This window comes from Podarcis bocagei, assembly GCF_964188305.1.
Source record: "Podarcis bocagei genome assembly, chromosome: 1".
Classification (NCBI taxonomy): Eukaryota; Metazoa; Chordata; class Lepidosauria; order Squamata; family Lacertidae; genus Podarcis; species Podarcis bocagei.
Window position 1 is genome coordinate 24319207 of NC_138125.1, and position 18626 is coordinate 24337832.

Sequence of the window (18626 nt, forward strand, 5' to 3'; positions counted from 1 at the left end):
ATGCACAAAACTTCCTTCATGGCTTATGTGCATCCACATGAAGACACCCTTCTGGTTTGTTCCTTTCAGCACACAAGTGGCTGAACCGTTACGTGCAACCCTAGACACCTATGGTTTACAAACAAGCCAGAATATTAAGCCATGGCTTGAAGTTATTCAGTTATTTCTTTGGTATGTAAAGAAAGCCCAATACCTTGTGGAAGGAGACCTGAGAGGTGGGTTCATATTGTGCTGTGGAGAAAAAAATAGGTTAGCAGAAAACGTGAAAAAAAGGAAATCCCAAGTTACAATTGTAATAAATTTGCCTTCTTTGGGTTAATGCAGCGATGTGCACTTCATGAGTCATAAAAATGTAAAAGTAGCCCTTTGTTTTTTGCATTCGGCAATATTACTTTTATTGCACTTTTATTTTATTGAGAGGTTTGTTTAATTGTTGCTCATTTATATAGCACTTGCAAAAAGCCAAGTGCCTTATAACTTTTATTTATTTCCAGGCTACTGCTGGAAAGATGCACGCTATCACTTTAACTGAAACTGGGTGTTGTTTCTTCTTGTTTTAGTGCTTGGAAAGAGCAATGAAATTTGCATTTGAAGAATTCCATCTTTGGTATCAGTTTGCACTGTCCTTAATGGCAGCAGGAAAAGTAGGTCTCTTTGCAGATTTTGTTTTATTGAGGTCTGCTGCTTATAATATGGGCTGCAATCCCGCACATGCTAAACCGGTGGTGTTTTAGGGGGTTGTACTTGGGTGCAGGATTGTAGCTTTAACTCCATTTAACACCAAAGAACTTTAAGTCACATTTACTGTCTTTGTGCAAGACTGAATATAATTTCAGTAAGGCAAACACTTTTATATGCTCACTGTTAAGCTTAGCATTCTGCTGAAAGAGGTTGAATTCATTTTGTTTTGTTTTGTTTATTTCAAGTGACTTGAAACTTTTTAGCAATAATCTGCTAAAATTAATCCCTGCAGGAGGTGTGTTTTCAGTCACTGTCTCTGTCCAATGTATTATTCAGAAATTCTGCCCTATTTTTTTTTAATTGAGAAAAAAGGTTGATAACTAGATGGATAGAAATATGAAATGGCATTCGTTGGTTCCCTGGTTTTGAACTATTCCCTCCCCTCCATTCCCTTTTCTTTAGAGCAGCCTCTTCACTCATAAATGGGAGGAAAATGGAACATAAGTTGTGCTGGGGGGAAAACAGCCATAAAGGGGAGGTATTTGGTGGTAGTTCTTGCTAATATTCTTGCTAATATTTGGTAATATTATTAAATAATATTTTTAAAAAACCAGACTATTTTTTTTAATCCAGTGTGGCAGTGTTCCTCCATCTCTTAAATACAACTTTCTGGCTTATCTGCGGCTTGGAAATTAGACATGTAGCCTGTGACCCACCATGTTTGATAGCCTGGCTGTGTTGCACAGGAGGCAATACCTGTTCCATTCTCTAAAAAGAAAGATACTCACAATCAGATTTGTGGGTATTGATCCTATAATGGATTTAAACTAATGCCTTTTATTTGAAATTTGTTTAGAATTCTTTTGTTACAGCTTGGAAGGGGCTTAAATGGCAAAATGCAAAATTCTTACTATATTCCACTACCCTGGTTGTCTTATCCCGAGACATGTTTTTGTACAGTCTGCTCGAGCTGTGAAGGTCTTGAAAGAGTGTATACGGTTGAAACCAGACGATGCCACAATCCCACTTCTTGCTGCCAAATTATGTATGGGATCCCTTCATTGGGTAAGTTGTTTATTAGTTCTCTTGAGTCAAGAAAAATGCGTATTTAAAGAAATATGCACACATGCCGTTGCTTTGCTGCTTTTGATCCAGCATGATTAATATTCAACGGAAATGTGATTCCTTCTGCCAGGTCAAAATATCAAAATTCCAAGAATATATCCGATTGAAAAGAATATACGTTCAAAAGAGTGTTGAGATCCCCAACCACTGCCACGATAATTTTAGAATTTTTGAGCACCCTGAGCTGAGTGTCAAGATGGGTAAACTTGGTTCAGATTGGAAACGGGTTGCTAATTGCAGGTAGCATTGGAGAATGCTAAAATATATATGTTGATAAAAGCTGTAAATTGACTTGCAATTATGGTGCATGTGCGACTCTTTGGAATACATGAATACTCTCAAGAACTGGGGTGCGCAAGTTGGGAAGCAGCATGTTGGTTGGATTAGATAACCCTATCATTCTGTGTTGCCCAGGCAAAGGTTGCGATTCTTTAAAAATTCATCTGATTGCTCAAAAGATTAATAAAAATTATCAGTTTTTTTTAAAAATGCATGCCACACCAAGCACACTGTTACAGATCATCCACAATTAACCAACCATATGAGAATAATCTCCAAAAAAAGTAGCAGTTTTCAAAATAGTTTCATAGTTGGTTTATTGTTCACAAGGTAGGACCCCATCCCTCTGTGCATAGTCAGCTAGATTTTCTTTCTTAAAGGCCACTTTTACATGATGCATACTCTGACCCACCTCCCCATTAAGGTGGATGCAAGCATTTCCAACTTGGAGATTCTGGACCAAAACTGATTGATAAAGTCGGGAGAGAAAAACACCCTGGCAGCCTTCTATAAATACCCTGTTCTATACTTGTTCTATTCTTAATTCATCACTGAGGATGGCAGTCCAATTAATCTAACATTTAAGCAGACCCCATTTGAAATAGATAGTGACCATTGGGAGTGAACATGGTTCTGTCTATTAACTAGTCTCGTATAAATCTGTGCTTTTGTTTTTAGTTAGAAGAAGCAGAACGGTTTGCCAGAATGGTGGTTGATATGGGGGACAAAACATCAGAATTCAAAGCGAAAGGTTTCTTAGCCCTGGGACTGACTTACAGCTTACAAGCTACAGATGGTAAGTATATCAGTTTATAAGGGTAAAGTGTCAACAACATAGAGCATTTAGAAATATGTCAAACAGTCAAAAGGATTCATTGTATGTGCATTTTTTTTATTTTAAAAAAATGCTTGGTCTGAAGCCTCTGCTTAATATGACTAATTAAATCCTGTTTTTAGCTTCTTTGCGCGGGATACAAGAGGTCCTGCAGCGAAAGGCTCTTCTTGCATTTCAAAGGTGAGTGGGTGTTAATCTTTTCATTCAGCTGTAGATAATGAAAAAACCTTATGTGTATTTTTAAAAGAGATATTTATAAATGATTATGTAATGTGGATTTTACCTCTGGGAGTCTGCGTGCATGAGTACAGAACATATTGCGTTAACATTTGCTTCATCAAGTAGTGCTGGCAAATCCTTTGGAATCAGACTGGATTTCCTCTGATTTCATTATTAAAGATATTTTTGTTATCAGCTAGTAGAGAATAATGTTTGCGCAACATCTGTTTAAAGAATGACTCTTTGTCTGAATACACATTTTGTTCCAGAAGAAGAAAATGTAGCTCTGAATAGCATTCCCAAAATTGACAGAATATACTGTATATGATATTGATGTTGTTTTATTAGATTGGTTTAAAGTATTTATTGTTCATTCAGGGACTTAAACCCTCTTATTCTAAGAGGTTATGAGCAAATGCAATGTCTTCACCATGACTTGTAATGTGGCTCAGGAATTCTCATAAAGCAGAAGGATGAAAATAGTATATTTCTTCAATCGTGTTTTAATAACTTAAGCGTTACTGGTTCTCTATTAGCTTTCTAGAGACATATTATCTTCAATCACAACTTCTAGCTCCTTAACTATGTACACAGGCAGAATAGTTGCATGAGCAGAGAATTAGGGCAGATCCATTCGATAGTAACATGATTGTGAGCCGTCTCTAAATTTAATTTGTACCTCAAGCAATATAGTGATTGACTGATTCGTCCCCTTAATAAATAAATAAATTTACATTTTTATGTAAATAGAGGCCCCACATCTGATAGAACTTGAACTTTCTCATCTAATTCTTTTAATTGTTCTTTCGGATGTTTTAATTGTTTAGTAAAGCACAGCTGAAATTAAGGCATAAGGACTAGGCTGTAATGTTTGCTACAGGACAGGGTGAACATGCTTTTTAACGGGGGGAAAAATGTTCTGAGTTAGAAGGCTTCTGGAGAAATTCCTTTCTGACTCTATTCATGACCCTCCAGCAGTGGAAAATATGGATTTAGCTATCATATACACTTTCTTGCTACAGATGGCATCACCTCTGTCATCTCTTGTACCATAGCAGGCATTTGTGCAAGCAGTATTAAGTCTGGATTATTTCTGGGCTATTTACAGAGGTCTGAAATTGATGGGTGTCATATAGATCAGTGGGCAGCTGCCAGATGGTAACAACTTTAAGTCAGTCCTAGCTTTAACTGGATTTTTGAAACAGTAACCTACAAGATAAAATCTCTGTATCCCATTATTAATTCAATGAGCTGCCTATTTATCAGTTTTTTAATTCACTTCTTAAAAATAGAATAAAATGTTAAAGGTCCCCTGTCCCTTAACCTCAGAGCAGAAGCTATTCTTCCTACTTCAAGAATATTATTACTTCACTGCATATTTTGCTTGTGAGCATATGCCGAGACCATATAACACCGGTCTTGAAAGACCTGCATTGGCTCCCAGTACGTTTCCGAGCACAATTCAAAGTGTTGGTGCTGACCTTTAAAGCCCTAAACGGCCTCGGTCCAGTATACCTGAAGGAGCGTCTCCACCCCCATCAGTCTGCCCGGACGCTGAGGTCCAGCGCCGAGGGCCTTCTGGCTGTTCCCTCACTGCGAGAAGCAAAGCTACAGGGAACCAGGCAGAGGGCCTTCTCGGTAGTGGCGCCCGCCCTGTGGAACACCCTTCCAGCAGATGTCAAAGCGATAAACAACTATCTGACATTCAGGAGACATCTTAAGGCAGCCCTGTTCAGGGAAGTTTTTAACGTGTGACATTTTACTGTATTTTTGGTTTTTATGGAAGCCGCCCAGAGTGGCTGGGGAGGCCCAGCCAGATGGGCGGGGTATAAATAATAAATTATTATTATTATTATTATTATTGTGAGCACTTGACAATGGAAACCTTGAAATACGGTCCCTGGAAAATGTGTGAAAGTGCCTTCATCTCCCATCTTCCCCAGATGTTCCAAACATTTGATTTTGCATTTATGCATGTATTCAAATATTCCAACGTCTGCAGGCCACAGATTCCCCACTCTGAACTAGAGACTTACTTTGCAAAGCTGTGGTAGAAGACCCAGTGGAGAGTCATGAGAAATATGAGGACTCTCTTTCTTCTAGTTCACCTTTGCCTCTCCAGCCTTACACCCTGTCAATTTGGTCCTTTTTTTTGTTTTTAACACCCACCACATGCAAAACTGTGGAATAAATAAAAGCAGAGATCCTCACATGAACTGTACGGTTAATAATAAGGCTGATGGCTGTAATGTTGTGGTTTAAGATGGGGATGCAAGAGAAGGCTGAGGAGCAGAGTTAGCTTCCTGCTCAGGAACAAAATTCCGCTGGTAGATCAGTTATCAGCAGTACAAATTGACAAATACAAAGGTAAACCTGGACATTTAAAGTGACTTGATGGTCTAAATACGTTTACTATTTTTCAGGGCTCACATCTTGTCTCCAACTGATCACCTGGCAGCATTTTATCTAGCTTTACAGTTTGCTATATCCCGACAGGTGAGTTCTGAAATTGTCACGTTATTGGGTCCCCCCCCCCATATTTTTCAGCAGAATCCATATGCCGGTGGGGGAGGGGGTCAGCAAAAAAAAAAACCCTACAGGGGGATAATTAGGGAAGTATAAATAATAGCTGTATTAGTTAATGATCATCTGTACGTTCATATTTATTCTTGATCTTCCTGTTTCTAAGAAGTGGAACAAACGCTTTCTTCGTCCACCAAGAAGTGCAAAGAACAGCTTCAGGTCCTTCGTACCTTGAAAACAAGGCTCTTATGCTGAGATGTTTAAGAAGAACTGGAGATATCTCTGGGATGCATCTAGCCTTCAGAGTCCAGAAGCACAAAGGCTTTGATATTTTTACTCAGCCTTCTTCTCTGACCCTCAAGCCCCATCCCAACATGAAATCCAGTCCCTTGCTGCCTTTCTATTTTAAGGAAATCTCCTCTCATTCTCTTGAGAGAGTTGTAGGATGCTTCCAGATGGGGGCCTTCTATTGCAAATGGGTCATTCATATCAGATTTTTCTGAGTGTGCATCTGTCATGTTACCTTCCACACATTCTCATTTTTCAGCCATTGATATTCATGGCTGCTCTGTTTCTTGCTGTCCATACCAGTGTCTAAAGCTTGGCATTTTTATATCGGTGGGATTTTTTTCTTGTCTCCCCTTCCCCCACCATTATTTTATTCCATTCTGGATATGTGTCCAGGTGTTTCTATATCTTTGCTCCTTTAAATAACTGAGGTCTTACGCATGAGTGCTAAAGAGATTTTGCGCAAAACCTCTGTATTAAAGCCTGATGTATGTTCCACAGTTACAGTGGTGGTAGCAATGAAGCAAGGGGCACCACTGATGTTTCCAGCAGTGTTTTTCTTGAGACCTCACTCATCCCCAACCATGTGGTGTAGTTAGAACCACTCCATGTTCATCAGAAACAAAACCACACTACTCCTTTTGGACAGCAGGGGTTTGTTCTGAGGACAAATTTTTGGATGACTATCAACACCAGCCAAAATGGTGTCCCCCTGTATAGTTATGCTTGTTTCTTGAAGAGTATTGATGTTTTAATTTGTTACATAAAATGCGACAAAGCTGAATTTTGTTTAGTCAGAAGAAAATCTGTTAAGTTGCAAAAATTCTGATGCCTGAAACACCAAAGCTTGTTCCAAGTTGCTTTGCGTTTTGAGTGCAAAGGGAAAATGTTAAAGTTTATTTTAGGAAGCTAATAGGAGTCACATACTTTGGCTACTTTTCATTGCCAGTGAACGGCAAGATCATCAGTGCCTCTTGACACTTTAGTGAACAGTTTTGTGTGTGTGTGTGTGTGTCTGTCTGTCTGTCTGTCTGTCTGTCTGTCTGTCTGTCTGTCTGTGTTTTCCCCCTAGCAGTGAATATTTCCTTGGTGGAGGCACTTTCCATTCTCATTTCTTCCTAATCTCGAAAAGCAGGGGAATTATACTGTATGTGATAAGAATAACCCATTTCAACTTTTCTTTCAAATAGATACCAGAAGCTTTAGGATATGTTCGTCAAGCTCTTCAGCTTCAAGGAGACGATGCTAACTCTCTGCATCTCCTTGCCCTCTTGCTGTCAGCTCAGAAACACTATCACGATGCGCTGAATATCATTGACATGGCCTTGAGCGAATACCCAGAGAACTTTATGTGAGTAGGGTTTTTTGGTAGTTTCTATGCATATGCGTGCTTAGTATGAGACAAAATTTAAACCCTTGAAATGACTGAGCCATTTTTGGCCTTGCAAATTTTGTGCATTGCGTTTCTCCCTTTTTCCATGTTGCAAAAGGCTATAGCTTTCAAACTTGGTGAATAGCAATGTGATATTCTGCTTCCTCGATTCTTATTTTTCGTTGTATTGGTTAGCTTTTGCAGCAAAGTAATATTCACAGACCTTACATGATACACAAAATGAAAATGACAAGCTCTCGTCCTCTCCTTTTCTTTTTTTGAAAGAAATGTCATGACTTCCCTTTGCAAAGTTGATGGGTTCCATTGAGTGGATTATCTTGCTGCTTTTCTCAATGTATCATGATAAATAAATGAGAATAAAGAGCCACATCACAAAACAGCTGAGTGGCAAATAGCACTTATTCAGCAGACGTGTGCACATCAATGTGCTTAAAATGTCACTGGTTCTTATCATTCTGTAAAAACAAGTAGTGTATCAGAGTGGTTATGAACATGATCTGTGAGTCAGAAGTTCCTGGTTCAAATATTAACTCAGTTTTGAGCTCATTTAATGGCTTTAAGCAAGCTGCTGTCTTCCACCTTTATTCCCTACCCCTGTAATCTGCTGTGTGTAGTAGTATTGGCCTGCCTTATAGGGGTGTTGTAATGATTAGCAGAAAAATGTATTTGCTTAGGAATACACCCCTTAAGAGGAGGTTAAGGGGTGATATGATAGCCATGTTCAAATATATAAAAGGATGTCACATAGAGGAGGGAGAAAGGTTGTTTTCTACTGCTCCAGAGAAGCGGACACGGAGCAATGGATCCAAACTACAAGAAAGAAGATTCCACCTAAACATTAGGAAGAACTTCCTGACAGTAAGAGCTGTTCGACAGTGGAATTTGCTGCCAAGGAGTGTGGTGGAGTCTCCTTCTTTGGAGGTCTTTAAGCAGAGGCTTGACAACCATATGTCAGGAGTGCTCTGATGGTGTTTCCTGCTTGGCAGGGGGTTGGACTCGATGGCCCTTGTGATCTCTTCCAACTCTATGATTCTATGATTTTATGATTCTAAGTGTTATATTTCTACCTGGTGGTAGTGTAATACTATTAAAATAAATGTAAATATTGAAACACCGCCCCCCCCCCAAGTGTAAATCTGTGTTTCTGCTTCTCAGGGCTGAATTTCATGACAGGCAGAAAACCTGTAAAAAAAACCTGTAAAAAAACCTCCAGGAAACCCCAGTATAAGAACATAAGAGCCCTGCTGGATCAGGGTGCAGTACTTACATAAGCTTGCTTTTTTTGTGTGGGGAACTGGCTAATGATGGGCTATGGCAGTTTATAAGATTTGGGTTTATTTACAGATATTCAGGTTGAACATACGTGGGAGCACAGCATAAACGCTCCCAACGGCAGCATCAGATCTCCAATGTGAGATAGCCAAGACCCCAAAACACTGTTAGCTTTCAAAGCCCAAATCTGCTCATTCTCCTTCTCTGCTGGCCTCCGGCTCAGATTTGACTCTGGGCTCAGACCTGACAACTGCAATCTGTTGTTTCTCCTTACACCATTGAACCTCTTCATAGTATAGGACTGCATGTTATTTAGTGGCCATATGCTATTCTTGGGTTTAAAAAGTCACTATATCATTTGGCTGTGGCAGCATCTCTAGAGATTGGTAGAGAGAAGGGAAACAGCTTGATGCTTTGAGATTGGAAAATAAACCACTCTAATGTGAAATTATTGTTTTTCCATCTTAGTATTATCATGGCATTCTGTCTTTGGTTAAACTTGTGTTAATTTTTTTTCTTCTTTCATTACTAATGACTATCAGAAAATATGGTCATCATTACTAATGAACATCAGAAAAATATGGTCTCCTGGTGGACAAATATCAAACTACAAACTCTGCTTCAAGTAGACATCTGTCAGATGTTGCTTGTGTTGTTTTAAAAAGACCCTTAATACATTTATTTACTTCAGTTTTTATTGCTCCAAGTCTCTATGAAGAAGCAAAGGAATAGTTGTTAAAAAGAATGGGTAATGATTTGCTTTCCATCATAGCTTTCAAATATTTTTTAGGACACTGAAGATTTCTCACTAAAGCTATTACCGCAGAGCAGGGGCACATTTACATGGCATCACTGTTGGTTCTCATTGATATTACTCCTTTCCTTATTCGTGTAAGCAGATAACTGTTTTGAAATAGGGCCATTAAGATTAACTGGTTTTTAGTTGTGCCTGAAATTCCTTCTACAAGTATTAAATTTCTCAAAAAAACAGGGTCAGATTCTTCGCATATGCTAAAGATGTAAGTCATTCTGGTTGGGTTCCAGTTGTTTATCTGACTTTTGTGCTGAGAGTTTCTGCCTGCTCATAGCCATTACCAAAAACCAGCCCAGTAAATATTCCATCCTACTGTTGAACTATAGGAATACTGACTTGTAGTAAGAATCTTTAATCCATCATAAGGCATTGTAATGATAGTACACACGTGAAAGGACACACTTCTTTGCTTTTTTACTTTGTTTTGATCCTAGTTTGGAGTTGTTTAATGCTGTATTATAATTGTTTTTAAAGCTGTTTCATTTTGTGAGCCAGCCAGAGAATAAGTCATCATTATGTGGTGCCACATAAATAATGTCAAATAAATTAGAAAATAGTATAGCCCTTGTCTCTCAGAGTGCTTCATCATTTCTACACCTGCAATCTATGTGGGGACCATGCCAGTTTCTATACCAGTTGCTTGTTGAAACAACAGAGAAGGGACTTACAGGATCAGTCCCAAACTGCAAGTGCAGTCAGCCATTATGCCAAACCATGGTTTGTAAAGCAAAACTGTCATTAGGTATTATTCCAGCTTACAAACTATCGTTTGCAAGGGGCTGCCAATGTTGCAAATGTAACAGTGATTTGCTGTTACGACTGAATTCACAAGCTGTTGACTATCCACAATTAGTGCCATTGTTTGTCAAAAGTCTGCTGCATCGTGAACTTATGAAACTGAATGTTGATTGTTTTATCTTCTGCTTTTTATTATTTTGCTTTTATTGTTTGAGTGAATTATTTTATTACATTTTTAAGTTTGCATATGAAAGGTGGGATATAATATGTTAAGTCCTAGATCTGGATGAGTAACTTATATATTTTTTAGCTACGTCTGTATTCTGCAAACAGCCGTCTGGAGGCTGATACATACTTTTGATACACAAATTGGTGTTTTCGTTGGAGCCTACAGTCTGTAGAATTGATACCCTCTAATAGAGAGGGTTTTGGTTAAGGGGTGGTACATGACTGGACCACTATTTAAATCTACTCAAAAGAGTGATGCAACGGTCAAGTGCAGAATCTCTCTCAGTCTTTGAAAACAGCTGTGAAATTCTGAAAACATTTTACCACGGCATAATTAAAACTTGATCAGACCAGCTGACTGGACACAATCCCACAGGCACTTTCTTGTCCATTGCTTAAAGCAATTGTGCACTTCCAAGCAAAACTTGCAAAACCCTCACAAATCCCCTCCTCGTGTTTCTGGGCTGCTTGCCTTTTTTAGAATTACGCCTACAAACCAGTTCAAAATGTTCTATTTTGGTGGATGGAATTGACAGATTAGTTGACTTAACACATTTCTCATTCGGTACACCTCTAATACACTTGCTTTCCCTATAACAGTTAGTTTTCGCTCCTCCTAATTGCTTCCAATATAATTCAGAGGCACGCAACCTTTAGCAAAACAAACTGGTAAGCAGAATAAACCTTTGCATTATTCAAGTATAATTTCTTCAGCATTGTAATGGTTCCTTTTTTGTTGCCATAAAGCTTAATAGAAAATTGGTTAGTTTTGGCTGCTGACTAGAGTTCTTTCAAAGTTAGAGTGTACATGTTGGCTTGGTTTTTGAGTCCACTTTCATGAGCTACTTTGTGAAGAAGAAAAATGATGCTTGTTTGCTGTTTTCAAAGAGAACGTCTGCCTCTGTGCTCTAGAACCGTGATCTAAAACCTTTTATCTTTAGGGAACCCTTTTCATATTGACTTGCCTACAAAGAAACTCCTTCGTGTGGGTAACCTAGAGTAATTGTGAAAGCACTGAAGTTCACAAAAAAAGGATCCGCTAGGCTTGTTAAGTCTTAGCATCACTTGGCGTGAACCAAGGCTGCTTGTCTGCTTTCCACAGGCATCTGGGACGGACACTGGAGGAAGTGGGATGATGGAGTAGATAGCCTTTGCTCTGCCCATCAGGGCTGCATTCATGTTTTCAGCGTCCTTTATTATTGAATTACAGTTTGATTTCTTCTCCTTCTCAGATTACTGTTTTCAAAAGTCAAATTGGAATCACTCTGCCGGGGCCCAGATGAGGCGCTCCTCACTTGTAAACACATGTTGCAGATCTGGAAATCCTGTTACAATCTCACTAACCCCAGGTAAGGACAATACAGAACAACATGGAACGCATTCTGTTTGTGTGTGCAGGGGGTCGGAGCGAATCCTTTGCATGTAAATAAAGGTTGGAATTCAACATCACCCTCTTCCAGTCATTCTGTTTGTGCAAGCATCGCAGTTTGCCAGATGGGACAATCCTCCCACCGTTTTGTGTTCTGGGTATTCTCTCCCCCTCCCCCCCCCCCACCAATGGGGGAGCAGGAGGAAGAAAAGGCAGGGCAGCCTTGTTGCACAATGGGAAGTCCTTGTGCTGGGATTTTGCTGGATGGTTAGGTGAATTCTGCTCATAGCTTGTTTGGGGAGGGGGGAGTATCATACTCCAGTTTATATTTCATGTGAGGTTTGTGTGGCTATATTTTTGCTTACCATGTTAGTTGCTTTTCTGTTATGGGTGTGGCGTATGTGCATTGGACCAGCTTGATTTCTTTATTTAACTGGAAAGAATCCGAACTGTTCCACTTGAGTGACCTTCAAGATAGTAAACAAAAATGAAGTTTGGGTTGTATCCAGTTGTGGCATTCTGCTGACAGAGGGCTCTTTGATTCGGCAGAGACTTCCATTAGTTGAGATTGTAGGGCAACGGTTTTCTTTGATTTCCCCCTTCCCTTTTCCCCGTCCCCCTGCATGCTCAATCTGCTCCAAGAAGAAATGAAAATCTTGAGTGAGTGAAACTCTAGAGTGGTTGCAGTACAGTACAAGTAGCAGAAATTCTGATTTGCTTTCCGTAAAAAGAGAGGATTCATTCTGCTTTGCAAAGCAAAATCAGAATCTTGAGAGTAGAAACACTGTTTTTTTTCCTGGTAGTACTTTACAATTTTCTACTGCTACATTCCTGTCAAGTAAATGAAAAGATACAATGACGTTATGCCACAGCAAGGCATATCAGAGTAATATTCCATCCTGTATGATGCTATCAGATCAGCAAGGTCCCCCATGCAGCATATCACATTTCTCTTTTCAAATTCTGTAAAAGCCAGCATGTAATAGCTGTGGCCCCGCTGTGAGTTAACAACCTTCATGTGGCGCTCTCTTTATGCCAGGTGAGAACTGACTCGGAGTAAACGCTTGCATATGCGCCCAGCTCGACTTCAGCAGTCTTGCAGATGTCATTCACTGTCAGACTTCAAATGCGTGATCCAAGATGAGACAAACATTTATGTTCTGCATAAAGGCTGTGGGTTTTATGTCTTCCCCTCCACCCCTTCAAAATGTTGATTCATTTAAGCACACAAAGCAGGCAAATGAGGCAGAGGGGAAAGTATAACCTACCAGTTATGGATTATGCACTTATTATAAGACAAACTCACTGGTAATTGGGTTTTTTCCCCCATTTGAGATTTGGCATATGTGATGTTTCATACATCAGCTTTCCTAAAATGTTTAGGAAGGACCTATGCTGTCATTGGTACACGCGATTAGAAGGCTGTGGCTCTGTAGACCTGGTTGCTCCCTTCATTACCACTACATTTCCTTGTGGGGTGGCAAGCCATAAAAGTTTATTAAGCCTAATGAATGTTAGAAGAGTCCTTCTGGATCAGATCAAAGGCCTATCAAGTCCAACATCCTGTATCTCACAGTGGTCAGTCAGGCGCTTTGGGGAAGTTCACAGGAAGAACATTGGAGCAACAGCCTGCTCCCAGTTCCTTTACAACTGATGATCAGAAACATATTGCCTCTGATCCTGAGGGTAATATATAGCCATCATGACCACTAGCCATTGGTACTCCTATGCCTAGCCTCCTTTTAAAGCCATCAGAGTTGGTGGCCATCACCACGTTTTGTGGCTGCAAATTGCGCCATGACCCTCCAGCAGGTAGAGAGAAGAAGAAAACACAGGAAGTAGAATGGCTGTGCAGATGGTGTCATCACCAGAGAGGGCTGCAACATCCCATACATCCTCGCCCAACTTATCAGTGTGTCTTACTGAGGCTGAATGAAGCTGGGGGTGCTGCTAAATGATGTATTAAGTGTATTAAGTTTAATCAGAGCTCTAAAGCAAGGTTTAGGGGCATCCCAGGGTTCATTTTATGACTGGTTAACAGTTACCAGATACAGCAATGAACCAAGCGTGAAGGGCATCTTATTCTGTGCCTGCCACCCATCCTATTATGAGTGATTCGAGGTATTATAACATCTGCCTATGACCACAGCAGTAGTGTGGGCAGGGCCTGTTTTTAATAAGAATACTAAAAATGTTGTTAATGATGATGATGATGATAGTAGTAGTAGTAGTAGTAGTAATAATAATAATAATAATAACAATAATAATAATAATAATGCAGTACTATTATGTAAATAATATTTTTCCCAGTAATTTCACATTTCTGTGCACAACTTTTAATTCAGAGAACAAATGTGTGGGATTGTGCTTTAAATTGATAATGTTCCCCAAAATAAAATACCCTGTCCTCATTCAGTAGGTATCTGGGAAATACATAGTTAAATCAATTGCTCGTCTCTAAATTTTAAAAGTTGGTTTCAGTCATATCTAAGTCTACGAATTGTATTTTGATTAAGTAAAAAGTGGATTATAGTTGTTGCTGTTGCTGATAGAATCAGTAGATTCAGAAGCAGCCTTTTTCATCTTAAAAACATTTTGAAGCTATTTCCCCATTCTGTATTTGCAAAATGTTCTGCTTATCTGAGTTTCCAGAGTGCTGATTTGAGCAGTGTGGTGATAGTTTCCTTTTACACCTAATTTCAGCATGATATCTATGTGCACACAACTGCAGTAATATGTTTAAACCTTCAAACTTCTGCAGCTTGCTTGATGTCAGCACAGAATCTAATCATGTTTGGCCAGTGCTTTTCTGATGAGCTTGATGCACTCTTGGCTAAAAATATTTTTTAGTAGTGATTATCCTGGAGAGCAGTGTGCATTTTGACCTGCAATGAACCAGAGAAGTTATACCATTCCAGTGGAAAGTACTGTATATAATTTTCAAATGACATCATTTGTTAGTTGTTTCAGTTTCCTTGCTTCTTACTAAGTCAGTTAGGGTGCAGTTGTAACATTGCTTTTTCTGCCTTGAGTTTAGAATTGATGACTTAAAAAAAATAAATCTAAGAACTCAGTTATTAAAAAGTAAAACACAATTAACAACAACAACAATTTATTATTTGTACCCCGCCCATCTGGCTGGGTTTCCCCAGCCACTCTGGGCAGCTTCCAACAAAGATTAAAAATACATTAAAATGTCACACATTAAAAACTTCCCTGAACAGGGCTGCCTTCAGATGTCTTCTAAATGTCAGGTAGTCTTTGACATCTAATGGGAGGGCGTTCCACAGGGCGGGCGCCACTACCAAGAAGGCCCTCTGCCTGGTTCCCTGTAGCTTTGCTTCTCGCACTGAGGGAACCGCCAGAAGACCCTCAGCGCTGGACCTCTGCGTGCGGGCAGAACAGTGGGGGTGGAGACGCTCCTTCAAATATACTGGGCCTGGCTGTGGAATATATAAGAAGAGAACTTTCCTGCATCACATGAATTAATAATCACCAGTAAAGGACCCCTGGATGGTTAAGTCAGTGAAATTTGACTTTGGGGTGTGGCGCTCATCTCCACTTTCAGTGCTGAAATGCTTTTACGTACCTGTGCTTAATGAAAATTGGGTTGGCTCAGGGTTATATGGTGGCAGTGGCAACAAGTAATCTGTCTCAATATGCAGTTATTACACCTTCTCTGCCAGGTCAGTCAAGATTCAGAACCAGTTGTGCGGTGGTTGGTACACCAACCGAATCCTTATTACTGACTACATACACTTATAATGGACTGTGTCTGAGTTATGCATAGCAAATAAACCATCCTTATGGACTACAACAGCTCATGTTTCTCACTCATTAATGCTCCTGCCTGGGCTGCCCAGCTGGAAGCAACTGAGACCTGTGCTAGCCAGCCGAGCCTCCACAAGAGCTTATTTACCTTCAGCTTCATTTTCTTCCTCACTGACGTTTGGCACAGCATTGTTCATGTATCAAGGAAGTAATTAATAGAGCTGTTTCCAGGAAATGTGTGCTGACTGATGTAATAGTTATTGGTTGATAAAATGGACTAAGGAAGGTCCCTTCTGTTTCCTGTGGATTACTGTAATTGCATCATTGCACAAGGAATTAGCTGTGTTGGTGTCTTACAGAGTTTTTTTTGTTTTTTGTAGCATTTTAACAGCAGCCAGACAAAGAAAGGAAATAGTTTCATTCTGTATATAGAACACATTGCTTAAAAATTGGATTTAGACATCTCACCGAAAGGAAATTTTGAGTTTATTCAGATTCAAAACCAGGAAGCCATTTTCCAGCTTAGGATAGATGTGAAGAAATGAGGATTTCTACCACTTTAAAAACCAGATCACTAGGGATGACAGCAGTGTTGATGCCACTAAGCAACATTGCACCCCTATAGAAAGGGACGGATAGTATTTGCTTTTAACTGGCGCAATTATAACATCATCCATATAATCATTCCTCACCATTTTGTCACTATACTTTACAGTCATACCTTGGAAGTCGAACAGAATCCATTCCAAAAGTCCGTTCGACTTCCAAAACATTCGAAAACCAAAGTGTGGCTTCTGATTGGCTGCATGACGCTCCTGCCGCCAATCGGAAGGCACGGAACCCGCGTCGGACATTCGACTTCCCAAAGAACGTTCGAAAACTGGAATGCTCACTTCTGGGTTTCGATCGTTCAGGAGCAGATTTGTTTGGGAGCCAAGGCGTTTGAGATCCAAGGTACGACTGCCTTTCCAAAATAAGAGGGAAATAATTCCCTTTTCCTGAGCTGACACTGGCGGTATTCACATTCATAAAGTGGAAGACGTTCCATAAATATGTGTAGTCATTGCATTTTCTTCCGGCATTCATCCCTGCCTTGATTTCCCTCTCGTCCCTCTGTTGTTTCCCTTGTGTCTGTTTTTAGATTGTAAACCCCTTGGAGGAGGGTATCCATCATCTCATTCTGTGGAAGTCATTCATGGAAAGACTTCTTTTTTTAAGCTTGGTCTCTCAGATCCGCCAAGTGGAGCCAATCATTTTCATGCCACAAGTGACTCAGTAGGGTAGACATCCACTCACAATTAAACAAGTGCTTTGAAGTGATCTGAACCATAGTGTGAAAAGACTTTAATCAGCATAAAATGCAGTGTTTTTTATATGATATATGGGCTGTCTATCCCGTTGGTAGATAAAGTACACATAGCGCTGAACTCTGTATATGAAGAGCTGTACAGTAAGCTAAATAGTCACTTTTAAAGCCTTAAATGACAAATGCCTTGCATTGTTTCCTACAGCGATTCTGGACGGGGCAGCAGTTTGTTAGACAGAGCCATTGCCGACAGGCGACAACTTAGTACAATTACTTTGCCAGACTTCAGTGACCCTGAAACAGGTGAGGATTACTGTCTACAACAATAAAGTGTCAGAAACTATATGTGTTGTCTGCTAGATGCCTTAATCTAAAACCTATCAAAGCAATTGAGGCAAGATAGAAATTTGCTGCGGTATATTTATTTATTTTATGTTTAGTTTCATATTACACACACACACACACATTAAATTTATACATATGCAATAAAAGTTCAGGCACATACTCTTGAGTTGTGTGTTAGCCCTCTCCTGTGTTAAATGCTTAACATAAATATCCATGTATACTAAGGGCCAAAAGTTCATAATCCAAACTTTGCGCCTTGGGCAATCCTCTGCATTGTTACTAAAGAGTGATTCCTATTGCAGGGGTGACTAATTCCAATTCCTATCAGCCCAGACCAGCATGGCCATGGATGATGGGATTTGTAGTCCAGCCTCACATGTAGAGCCAAAAGCACAGAATTCCTTGGGGCATAGTATCAAGTAAACACAGGACTGGATGGTACAGACGTCTTCATACATTTGTTTTTAGGCGTATATTTCAGTGTATGATATAAAAAGGGTGAATGTGGGAAGCAGATGTTTGAAAATCATATCTCTCCCACAAGTACACTCATGATGGAACCAGCTACATTAGTTCATGAAGTCTTTAAGTTCAGGCAGAACCCTAGTTTGTTTTTGTTTTTCACCTGTAAGCCCTTCTACACACCTAAAGATGTTTTTGCTGCATTATGTAAACAATATTGAAGGACAAAGTTTTAATATTTTTTACAATATAAAGTAATGTAAGCAGTTCCACTCATCATAAGTAGATTTCCTGCATGACTTCTGATTCGTTTATTTTTAGTTTACTGGCTCATTGAAAGCATACTTCAGTTTAGGGATGGCCACATAATGTAATGTGGACACATTTAACTAAAAATATATATATTTCAACCTGCCAAGTCATTAGCCTATCATTGAAAACAGGGCAAAATTAAATTGCATAGTTTATCCATATTGGTCTTTACTATATCTGTGTGCAGTCTCTTTCTTATGCCTGTTTGTTTTCATTAGCATATAAAACCACTTTAGATCTTCCCAAACCATACAGTGTTGCCATAACAGATAAAAGTTTCCATATTAAAGAGAAAATTTCTAGTGTTCTAAATGAAGATACCCAATCTACTATCTGTCTCCTATTTTCTTTTTCTTTCCAATTGGGTATTGGCAATGAGGTGCATTTCCCAGTCTTCACACCGGAGTCGAAATGTTTTGTGTTGTTATTTACATGAGTTGCTATTTAGGCAGGCTTCAGTTCTAAAATTCCACAAGCTCTTTGCAGGCAATATAGTACCTGTCTATACACAGTGGTGGAATCAGGCCACACTAACTGGGCCCATCTCTTGCCGCTCTGGACCTCTCTGATGTTAAAGCAATGATTTCACGTTCAGTTATGGACCTTTGCACATTCCCCCCCATTCGATGTCCAATGTCCAAATATCAGGCAAGTTTGGAAGCTGGG

At 39.6% G+C, this 18626-nt stretch overlaps 1 protein-coding gene across 3 annotated transcripts in view; it reads left to right on the forward strand.

The window, feature by feature from the left end:
- Positions 1–18626, forward strand: part of TTC7B (tetratricopeptide repeat domain 7B) — a 100974-nt gene that overhangs the window by 51122 nt on the left and 31226 nt on the right. For all 3 annotated transcript variants that reach the window (XM_081172790.1, XM_081172791.1, XM_081172792.1), the window contains exons 10-17: positions 561–644; positions 1642–1746; positions 2764–2881; positions 3043–3100; positions 5563–5635; positions 7141–7301; positions 11628–11744; positions 17047–17144. In XM_081172790.1, coding sequence (XP_081028916.1) covers positions 561–644; positions 1642–1746; positions 2764–2881; positions 3043–3100; positions 5563–5635; positions 7141–7301; positions 11628–11744; positions 17047–17144 — 814 coding nt within the window. The remainder of the gene's footprint in view (positions 1–560; positions 645–1641; positions 1747–2763; positions 2882–3042; positions 3101–5562; positions 5636–7140; positions 7302–11627; positions 11745–17046; positions 17145–18626) is intronic.